An 11,213-nucleotide genomic window follows, 5' to 3' on the forward strand; every position below is an offset into this window, starting at 1 on the left:
TCAAGTTTCAAGGTATTTGGTGTCCAGCACCAACTGCATATCATGATCTGTCAGACTCTCATTACTCAGAATTGGAATTTAGGAAGGATGTGGGTTAGGTTTAGGTTCTGGGTGCTCTTCTGCACTTGACAGAAGAGATGTGATCTTTAACAAATCTTGGTTGTGAGAGTTGCAGGCTTTTGTAGAGAGAGAAAGAACAGTAAAGTATTCTAAGATTTCATGAGTTTTACCATCGGCTGCTAAAAGGAGGCATTCATTAGCGAGGCCTGAAAGTCTCCTCACCAGACGTTTGGAGTTTAAAAATCATAGTCCTAGAACTCTACTTGCAAGACACCTGAGATCACATTATGGTTTATAGAGGTCTTTAAACTGGGGACCCATTGAGTTTGTCAATATCTTGCAGAATCAGTGCAAATTAAAATTCATATTAAAAAAGGACCTGAATTGTATTTCTGTTATTTAAGATACAAGGATGAATGGTTGGTATTCATCTCTAATAGCCTAAGAGGATAAAGCTTTTACCTTTGACCTAAAATTTATTTAATCATCTAGGACAGTGGTGGAGATTCTAGACCCAAAGTCCAGGTATTTAATATGTTTCAGTTTTGCTCTCTGCTTCATCATCATGGTTTTATTCCTAGCTCTTAACACTTATTATACTAAATTGCTACATTAATATTGATATCAGAGTGTGAAAAATTCAACTGGTAAAGTGGTATGCAGAGTAACCTAATGCAAACTTTAATAGATTAATGCACTCAAAAAATCCTTTGCCGCAAAGGTAGCAGAAGTGGTAAAAAGGGAAGGTTGTTACAAATAAAAGAATAAAACCCTTTAAAGCAATGTGACTAATTTTAATCAAACAATATGAATGTAACAGCTAGAATAAGCCTTTGATTATATCATGGGATACAAACAGAAAACATTTTTGTTTTCACTGATAGTGCTATCCACTGAATTGTGTCTGCAAAACTGGATGTGTTCAAATCCAACCTGTTGTCCCTGTGAATGTGACCCTATTTAGGAATAGTCTTTGCAGTTGAACTCTAAATAAGATCAGCTCATTATAGTGAGCCTGACCCAACGTGACCGCTGTCCTCATAAGACAATGCAAACGAGGGTAGGCAGACGTGCACAGGAGGGAGCCGATGAAGATGGCCGCGTGAGGATGGAGGCAGAGACGGGGTGATGGGTGCATCTTCAAGCCAAGGAAGGCCCAGGATTTCTGACCAGAAGCCAGGAAAGGCAAGAAAGAATTCTACCCTGCAGATGTCCGTGGAACGTGGCCCTGCTGAGACCTTGGCCTCAGATTTCTGTCCTCTAGAACTTTGTGACGATACCTTTCTGTAAGGCACCCAGTGTGTGATTCTTTGTTATGACAGCCCTAGAAAATTAACAGAGCTTTTACTGTGTTCTGCCCAATTCCATTTCTCTCTTGCCTCAAATAAATCTGAGACAGACCCTATAACTTTCTGGTCAGTGTCTGTTTTTAGAAGTTGGTTCAGTTTAAGGCTTTACTCTGAGATCCATTTTGCATCTCATCACCTTCCCTGCCTCCGGGATCAACCAGGCTCCTGGGTCAGAGGGCTTGGAGTGTGGAAGGGACCACGGTTGTGCTGGCATGTTTCCCAGCCCTCCAGCGTCAGAGAGGGGATGAGGGGGCCATGTCTCCTTGGACACCGCCCTCCCCTGTGTCTGCCGCCTCTGGTTCTCTGTGTTGGAAGCGAGGAAGTAGACCAGGTGAGATGCCAGGAGTTGTCTGATATAACAACCCATCATGGGCATCACCTCTGGACTTGTTCTTATTAAATCTGGCTTGACGTTGCTGGTGGTCTCTGTGTTTCCTTCGGGTGATATTTTGCTTTTCTCCTATGTGCTCTACCCCCAGAACTTCCTGAGGGAAGCAGCTGTGTCTCCTTCTGGTGCTTTCTATAGTTGATGTCCAAGATTCAGATTCTCTGTGCTCCTACCACAGAGCCAGGGGACACAGCCAAGTTTTTCCTTCACTAGGTACGCCTTGGGACTCAGGCGGGGATGGGCTTACCCATCTTTGTCCTTCTCACTGTGAAGGGGCACTGGCTGCCCTCAGCCTTCTGTGGCCGGCACTCTCTGAGCAGGAGGCGGTCTTGGGCACATGTCTGGGAGAACTCCCCAGTGTGGCTCGATGCCTCCTATGAACACTGCCTGCTCCCCAGAGGGGCAGCCTGGTAAGTCCTTGCTGTAGGTGCCCTTGTGCCTCACAAATGACACTCTTGAGTCTTTGTTTGCTTGGCTTCTGTGGATCCTTTCAGCAAAGGGAGGAAAAGGAGGCAGGGCGGGGGGCTAGGATTCTCGCAATGGACACTGCATTCACGTGGCTGCAGGCCCTCCAGGCCCCGCCCCCGCCCAGCCCCACTCTGCAGCCTGGAAAGGTGTGGGTGCTGTGATCTGTATAGAGCAGAGCCAATTCAGTCCTGAGGAAACAGGATGCAGTCGTTGGTGGGAGTATTCAATGCTTCTTTGTCCTCCCTCTGGGGTCCTGGGAACGCTGCACACCTGCACCACACCTGTGGTGAGAGAGGAGTGGGGTGGCGTGGCTGGGGCAAAGGTGGGTTACTAACTCTGGGGAAAAGGAAAATGCCCACTCAGTTTCCATTACACCAGAAAATATATTTCCTATTGCTAGGTTTTTTTCCTTTCTCGTTCTCCTTTGATATTGCAAGATGTTTTAGATTTTGTCAACATCCTATGTTTAGTGAGATGGAGGAGGAGCTGCCTTTAACGTGTGTGTGTATGCGGTCTACTGGAGGGGCTGCCAGGTGGCTGTGGCTTGTAGCCCCTCCCACTGGGCAGGAATCCCAATGAGTTTTAGAGGAAGGGAATCGGCTGCCTTCCACTCACCTGCTTGGAGACAGGCTGGCTAAGGTTTTGAGATCCATTACTAAATCAGGACTAGCTGTCTAGTGACTCCACTTGGAAACTAAGTGTTCAAAAAATGTGACCCCCTGATCATCATGAGCAGTGCTACCTGGAAAGTTCTCAGAAATACAAATGCTCAGGCCCCACCCCAGGCCTGCTGGACCAGAAACAGCGGGTGGGTCGCAGGCATCTGTATTAGCAATGTGGTGCTGATGCACCCTAATATCTGAGGACTGCTGTTCCAAAGACACTTCTCTTCCCCGATGGCACTTGAGACTCCCTAAGAAATGGGGGTCTACTTAGTACTGCCTAATATGAAAGGTATGATGTACTTTAAAAATTATTCCTTGAAAATTCTCCGATGATTTTTCTATCTAGTACATTGGTTTAAAAACTTGTGATGTACTTTAGTTGAGGCCAAGAGAATCTCTTTTCTTCTTCCTAAGAGACAGGAACTGCAGAAATTTATTAACTACTCTAAACAGACAATTTCCATTTGAGTCCAATCATCCTTACTGTGATGCTTATTACTATTGGAATATTTCCTTGCATAAGATGAGGCTTAAGGATAAGACTCGCCCTTCCCTGCATTATTCTCTCCATAGCAATTATCACCGTTGAACATACTCTATAATTTGTGTGCTTGCTTTATTTTCTGTGTGTCTTCCTCCACATGAACATGAATTTCACAAAGGCAAGCAATTTTTCTTGTTTTATTCACTGCTGTTTCACCAGCACTTTAACCAGTAGTTGGCACACAGTAAACATTCAGAACTATTTGTTGAATGAATGCGTGAAGGTTTGCTCCCAGGAACGTACTTTACAAGTTGTTGTAGATTTCTATGTTTATTGACTCATTGACAAAAATTATGGAGTTTTTTTCTTATTCCTACTTGGGGAGGATGCTTAATACCACAGGCTTCCTAAGGTCCTCGGAAGTGCTATCATTTTAATGCAACATGAACAGAAGTGTTTGCTAGGTTGATGTGAAAGGTGTTACCTAGGGATGTGCTATAGGGTGTCAGGGCTGGACCTGGAGTGGGGCCCAAGGCAGGAGGGGCCAAGGCAGGAGAGGTGGGGAGAATAAGGATAAGAAACTACACAAACAAATTTGTCAGTAGCTTCTGGGCATGCCAGTCTGCTGTTTGCACAAGAATGCCCTTTTGTAAGGATTCGTTTTGGACAGGAAATCTGTTTATCAGCAACTGTCTCAGGCCACACATGCCCCAGGATGCAGGATTTCCACTTTCCTCTTGGCACATCTTACAGTTCCTACTTCACAGATATTCACTGTCTTACTCCTTGTTGATGATCCCATCCTGACGCAGTAGAGCTGGTCTCCACCCTTGATGCACTGGGTGGGCAACATACAGACACATTTGGAAGTGGAGGCTGCAAAGAGAGAGAGAGACCATGTGACTCACCATCGTACTCAGGGTTGGCTTTGACCTAACTTGTCTGCAGAGTGGCAAGCTCCTGGGTGGCATAAATGAGAAAGCTGAAACAAAGACAGTGACCCAAAATACCAGACTGAGGCTGAGGGGAGTGGCCTGGGCGCAAGGAGCAGAAGGCACAGTAAGCCAGCAAGACCCAGTGGTTGCGTTGCGCTATCTCTGACCCCGCCTCCTGCTCACTGCCCTCATCCAATCCGTTCCATCCTGCCGGTCCATTTCTACAACGTCTCCAGTTAGTCCTTCCTGGCCCTTTCTCAGGGGCACGGCCACAGTACACTTGTCTTTATCATTATTGAACATGTACTGTAAACCCCACATAGTATGCTGAGCACTTTACATGCTTTATTTCACTTAATCCTTACAACAAGCATATGAAATACATGTTAGTGCACTGATTATACAGATGATGAAACTGAGCTCAGAGATGTTAAGTGATCTGTCCATGAACCCACACTAGTAAGTGATGAAGGCAGGTTTTAAAACCTAAATGACTCATAGGCCTGAACTCTTTAGCCTAACTCTCTGTATTTGTTTATTATTTCTTTCTAGGGTATTCCTTGATTATGCCAGTTAAATTGGGTTATTCTCTTATGAATGAGGCCGGGCTTCAGAACGACCTAATCACTTCATCATTCATATATATCTTGTGTTTATGAAATAGTATTAAAATAATCACTTAGGCATAGATCTTGTATCATAGAAATATACACATGAAACCTATGTAATGCTATTAACCAATGTCACTCCAATAAATTTAATAAAGAAAAAAGTCATTTAGGAATAAAGTTACCAAAGCCAAGTATATTAAATCACAGACTCATTTATCTACATACATGTTTTAATCAAAGTTCAAGGCCCTTCACAGTTAGGCCTCAGCTTCCCTTTGCAACGTTACCTTCCCTGCTTTCTCCATTCCAGGTAGAGTAACCTATTTCTCTCCTCCCAAAGGTGTTCCCATCTTTGTCCTTTTGCCCATACCATTCTTCCTCCTTTTGTGTGTGTGTGTGTCAGATGAATGTGCTTTTTCTTCCTTTCCCCAATGTGTCCAGTTTCTACAAGTCTAACCTCCTCCATGAAACATTTCATAGTCACTTACCCCCACATCAGTCTTTTATTTAACTGAACTTTAATGGTAAATGGTATAAACTTGTCAGTACTTTATCTGACATCCTCATACTTTCTCATTAGTTGGCTTCTCATATGTCTTTCTCCCAGGACAATTTCAGTGCTTTGTTTGAGAACGGTAACTGTGGCCTATCCATCTGTGTGTCCCACTCAGCTCTTACAGTGACACTCAATTAATTTGCCTCATCCATTGATTTCAAATTCTGAATTTGAGGTGCAGCTATACATATTCAAAAAGAAATGTATTTGATGAATCTGGGGTGACTCATGTTGCCAGAAGAGCTGAGTCCGCCTGAGAATCAGCAGTGATTTCATTAATGAATAGTTTCTTTTAGACACATATCAATTCTAACCCTTGTGTTTCAACTGATGGAAGGAAGTAGGGAAAGGAAGTGGGGAGATACTCATCTGCATAGGTTCTGCCCTTGGTAGGAACATTTCATGAGGAAGCATGCATTTCCTTTCTGCGTCCTCTGCCAACCAGCGAGAGCAGATTCTAGATGAGGAGAGCCTTGTCCATTGTTGGAAAGGACGGGCATGACGAAGGGCAGGAGACTGTTCCACCTCCAGAGAGGCCGCCGTCACCACTATTAGGGTAGTGACGGTGTCAGTGCTTTGGGCAAGGTTACTTTCAGAGGCCCAGCACCAGAGGCCTTCCCATCACCTCTGTCCACTCAGCCTTCAGCACTCAGTTCCAGTGCTTTCGACCCCATGAGACCCCTCCAGGCCAGGCGATACTCCTCTGTCCTACAGCTCTCGTCACACGTGGCCGTGCATTAAAATTACTCATGCAATAATCCTGTAAAGTTGCTCCTCCAATTATGGTGAACAGTGTAAGTGTTTGAAGTCCTTTAACTTCAGACATCTCATCATACTTTGTACAGTGACTTCCACATATTGAATAACAAATGGCTATTTGCTGAATAAATTGCTCCCTCTTGTTGGTTGATCGTGAGTATTTTTGAAATTTAGACAAAACACTTACTATTCATAAAAACAGGCTCCTCGCAAAATCATTTGTATTCTAAATTTTGAAAAGTGAACTTCATGTTACTCTGAAGTTCAGTTTTAAACTTTTTCTTATTTCATTTTAGAAAGAGAAGAAAATGAACAGTAAAGTACACAGTAAGCGAGAACATGATTTAATCATGGTGACATTCAATTCAACTCAAGATGAATAATCTCCCAACTTGCCAGGAGTAGGGTAGGTATGAAATGCATTTTTGACTTTGTCTTTCTTTATAAAGGCTGTTTTGTACATGGGGGCTGTTCTGTATTGCCACCTGAACTGCATTCCCTATGATGTTGACTTTTGCTCTCTGAGTACAGAAGGCTGCCAGAGGCCACCTGTATCTCCTGGGGGAAGATGCTTCCCATTTTCTGATTGTGTGTAGGGTCAAAGAATTCTTTAAGTGACATAAATCTCTTATTAAGAAATATTTATATTTTAGTGTGATTATCCCAAGACGTTCTGCTAACTTGAACAAAATTGGTATATTCAAATATTTTACAGTTTTTCTTTTAGGTAAACTTAGACTCCTGGGATTTAGCTGTATATAAAACAAAGAACTAATAGTAAAGGCAGATTTTTGTGAAATTGTAAGCCACAGCTTATTTGTTACTCAGATTTGAAAAAGAATAATTTGTGGAAAAATGGCAAAAAAAAAAAAAAAAGTCCTTTGCAATAGTAGCATTCCCTGCAGACCTTTTCTCTGTGATAAATTAGGAGGAAGGCGAGTCAGCACTAAACACAGCCCTGGAGGCCTGAGCAACCTGTTATTGCACAGACACAGACCATTATTATTTGCTCTTCTGGCCAAACTCCTTTTATTTTCTGTGTGTATTTTTGACAATACTATTCTTACAGTAGAGTTTAAAAAAAATGCACATTTTAAATACAAAATGGTGTTGCAGAACACCCTCAGCTTTTTTCTACCCCAAATTATTGTTTCTGAGAGAGACGGCGGCTAGATAGCAGCGTTGGTCAGGAGGTGGAAGAACAAACAATCGCGTTTATCTATGGAGCGACCTGGTAGTGGTTAGCAGAAGGCAATGCACAGCGTGGGCCCTGGGCTGCTGCCTCCTGCAGTGGGGTTGCCTTGTTCAGAGACGGCTCAGGGGCTGGAAGCCCCTGAGTTGCCACCATCAGGTGGCCCGCTGACTGTGGCTCCTGTGTCTACCCTCTGCCACGAGTTCAGTCCTGCCACCTGCCGAGGGAGCCGATCTTGATCCCTAGCTTTCCGTAGATCAGGATGAATCTTTATTTGGGTAAGAGGGACCACTCCCCTTTTCCAGGACTGAGTGGAAGAACATTGGGCTGGAAAGTGAAACGGGAGTCAAGGGGAACCATAAGGTCTCCCCTCAAAAGTAAGATGGTGTTAGCAAACATTAGATGTAACAACTGAACAAGCTTTTATTGCATACTTTATGCCTCATTTTAAGGTAAATTTTTGAAGAATGTCACAAGAGAAATCTAGCTGCCCCTTTGAGTTCTGTTAAATTCTAGTCTCCAACCCAGACTTATGTATTATACGAAGCTAATTTGGGCTATTTCAGGGTCAACCTTTATCTCAGAGCAAATGCACTGCTGTGGAGTTTCTGCTTCCAAGCAAGTCGCATATAAAATGCAAATAGCCGATACACTTATGAAAATGGAAGTGGAACACCACTTCCTAAGAACCGAATTGGCAGAGATACAAAGGCGTAGTAACCCCGGGTTTGGTGAGGGTGCGGGAGGGGCGTATTTATCACACATTGTACAGGGAAATATAATATAGTAAAAATATTTCTGGAAAGCAAGTTGATACAACAGACTTTATCATTTAAAATAGTATTTAACTAGAAATTCCATTTTCTAAGGTATACCCTAAGGAAATAATCTTACATTATAGATTTATCTGTGATAAGTTTGTCTTTCACAGCACTGTTTACAATAGGAAAACACTGGGACAAATCTAAATGCCCAGCAGAAGAGTAGTTAAAGAAACCACAAAATGTCCATGCAGGTTTTTGCAGACATTTAAAAATATGTAGTGGAATAATATATGATGACAGGGAGTTTCATGATATAAGTGAATAGCAGCAATAGGTGAGATAATATGTAGAGTATGATTTGATTTGATTTTTTAAAAATTTGTAATATAATCAGGGCCAGCCCTGGGGAACATTTTTCCCTGGGACGCTTCTCTGTATAAAGGATGACAGTCACTGCAGCTGAGTGTCAGCGCCGTACGAGCCATCCTGGGAGCAACCACCCTGCAGGCAGGCGCTCTGCAGGCTGCCCTCGGGAATGGGAGTCTAGCTCTGAGCCAGGGCTGGCTCTATAGACTGCACTCCTTAGGACATCTTGTCGACCCCATGCAGGGTAGGGGAGAGAAGCGGTAGAGAGCCCGAGAATGTTCCACAGGGAGAAAGAGTGTCCGAGCCCCTGAGGGATCCTGTCTGGGTTCAGGGTGTCCTGCCTGAATAATGCTGCCAGCCTTGGCTAGGGCCAGGCACTACAAGAGGACATAAAAAAAAAAACCCATAAAAAACAAGGAAGTGCCTTGGCTGGTATGGCTCAGTGGACTGAGCACCGGCCTGTGAAACAAAGGGTTGCTGGTTCAATTCCCAGTCATAGCACATGCCTGGGTTGCAGGCCAGGTCCCCAGTAGGGGGTGCATGAGATGCAACCATGCATTGATGTTTCTCTCCCTCCCTTCTCCTCTCTTTAAAAATAAATAAATAAAATTTAAAAAAAAACAACAAAACTGAGGAAGCTGCTTCAGCAATTGGTGTCAATGAGGAACCCAGTCTAGGCCCAGAGCACTCACAGAAGCTGGCCTCAGGCGGTCCCCAATGCCAAAGGGAACCTTAGACAATGTTGACACATGTCCTCCAAGGCTGGGGGTGGGGAAGCGTGCCTGGTGCAAGCAGTCAGGGTGGGGACTCTCCTTCCTGGGCTCTGACAGTGCTGCTGATGCTGTACCCATAGAGAGACTAGAAAGATTTACCTCAAAGTGGTTAAAGCAGTTATTTCTCACTGTGGATGGGTCATATTTTTCTTATCTGTTTAAAACACTTTCTACTTTTTTTTTTTTTTTTTTTTTACACAGAAATGGAATCATTCCAGATTAAGGAAAGGCTCATTTTAAGAGAGGATGCAGAAATGCCAATAGGACGGCTGAGGTGAGTTGTGGGCGAGCGCGTTTCCGGGGGTGCTGGCCCCGGGCTTACCCGAGCACTTCTCCCAGTCGTAGCAGGTGTCGTAGCCGCAGGGCTCCTTCTTCGTGCCATTGAATGAAAGTGTTGTCCTTTCAAGAGCCCAGACTAATTGTGGACCTTCTTGGCAGGAACCGGTATGTAGAAAATGGAATTGCTCATTATTTAAACATTTCCTGGCCAAAAATTCACAAGCTGGTGAAGTAAAGTGATGGCTGGAGTCGGAATCAAGCACACAGAGGTCTTCTGAGTAATGGCTGCCCAAGAGAGGAAAGCAGGCATTTACATGTGAAGACCAGGAAACAAGAAATGGCCTCCAGCTGGTTTAATATGTCCCCTTAACAGCCAGTTATCTTTACCTGGCATGCCCCCCGCGCTCCGTTCCCCAGTTTCTCTTCTCTCCACCCCTTTGCATGCTCTGGGATTCATCTCTCCAAAATGTCATCTTAGCCTTGGTATCGCCCTTAATGCCTTTGAATTAAAATCTGAATTCTTCAATTCTGGTCATGAAGATCTTCCATATTTTGACCCCAATCAACTTGCCTTTCTAGAATTATTTTCCCATCCCCTTAATCTTTCTTTATCACCTGACAATTGTATTGCTCATTTTTTAAACTGTTAAGATTATTCCTTGCCCTGGCTGATGTCGCTCAGTGGACTGAATGCCGGCTTGTGAACCAAACAGTCGCTGGTTCGATTCCCAGTCAGGGCACATGCCTGGGTTGGGGGCCAGGTCCCCAGTTGGGGGGCGGTGATGAGAGGCAACCACACACTGATGTTTTTCCCCCCTCTCTTTCTCCTTCCCTTTCCCTCTGTCTAAAAATAAATAAATAACATCTTTAAAAAATAAAAAGGATCATTCTTCCTTTGCTGCCATCCCATGCTCTGCCCGAACAGCATTGTGTAGTCTCTCCTCTCTGCCTACCTGTGTCCAACTCAATCCCTGTCTACATTTTGAAAATAACCCCATTGACCTTGCCTATGGCAGTGTGCACCTCTTCTGAACTCAGTAACAGTCATTAATTGCAACACCAGAATCGTGTATCACTATTGAACTTTGCACGTGCGTTTGTGTTATGATTAAGAGCATGCACTTTTAAATTATTCTTTGTTACCTTGCTTAATCTCTCTAAGTAAGTGATGGGTCCTGTTACCAAGAGGTACCCAGTGGCGATAGCCCTTGTTTTACTGACAGGACAAGAACTCCTTGGTTACTCCAAATCTGAGTCTCTTCTCTGATGTCAATTTCAGAGTTAACAATCGGTGGGTCAGCATGCAAAAGTGTTTTCAGGAACTAGAGCCCATAGCTGAGAAGAAAAGGCCACTCACTAAGTTCAGAGAACTTAGGCTGCGGGGCCAGCCCCTTCCACCAGCTCCTTCAATGCCATAGAAAGAGAACTGAGGACCACAGACAGAGGCTAGGGAGGGAGGGAAGAACTAGAATTCAGACAGTTCTGGAAGGCAGTCTGTGTTCTTATGGTTTGGTATTGCAAAGATGAAGAAAGACGTTTCCTGTGGGTTTAATGGGCAATATGA

At 44.0% G+C, this 11,213-nt stretch overlaps 1 protein-coding gene across 1 annotated transcript in view; it reads right to left on the reverse strand.

Moving 5' to 3' along the window:
* Positions 1 to 3,575: 3,575 nt before the first annotated feature.
* C6 (complement C6) overlaps positions 3,576 to 11,213 on the reverse strand; it is a 58,407-nt gene continuing 50,769 nt past the window's right edge. Inside the window, exons 17-18 of the mRNA XM_054583975.1 lie at positions 9,693 to 9,934; positions 3,576 to 4,290 (exon numbers count right to left, since the gene is read on the reverse strand). Of these exons, the coding sequence (XP_054439950.1) occupies positions 4,109 to 4,290; positions 9,693 to 9,934 (424 nt within the window). The 3' untranslated portion in view covers positions 3,576 to 4,108. The remainder of the gene's footprint in view (positions 4,291 to 9,692; positions 9,935 to 11,213) is intronic.

This window comes from Pteronotus mesoamericanus, unplaced genomic scaffold, assembly GCF_021234165.1.
Source record: "Pteronotus mesoamericanus isolate MK-2021 breed Mesoamerican mustached bat unplaced genomic scaffold, CSHL_Meso_final contig_75, whole genome shotgun sequence".
NCBI lineage: Eukaryota > Metazoa > Chordata > Mammalia > Chiroptera > Mormoopidae > Pteronotus > Pteronotus mesoamericanus.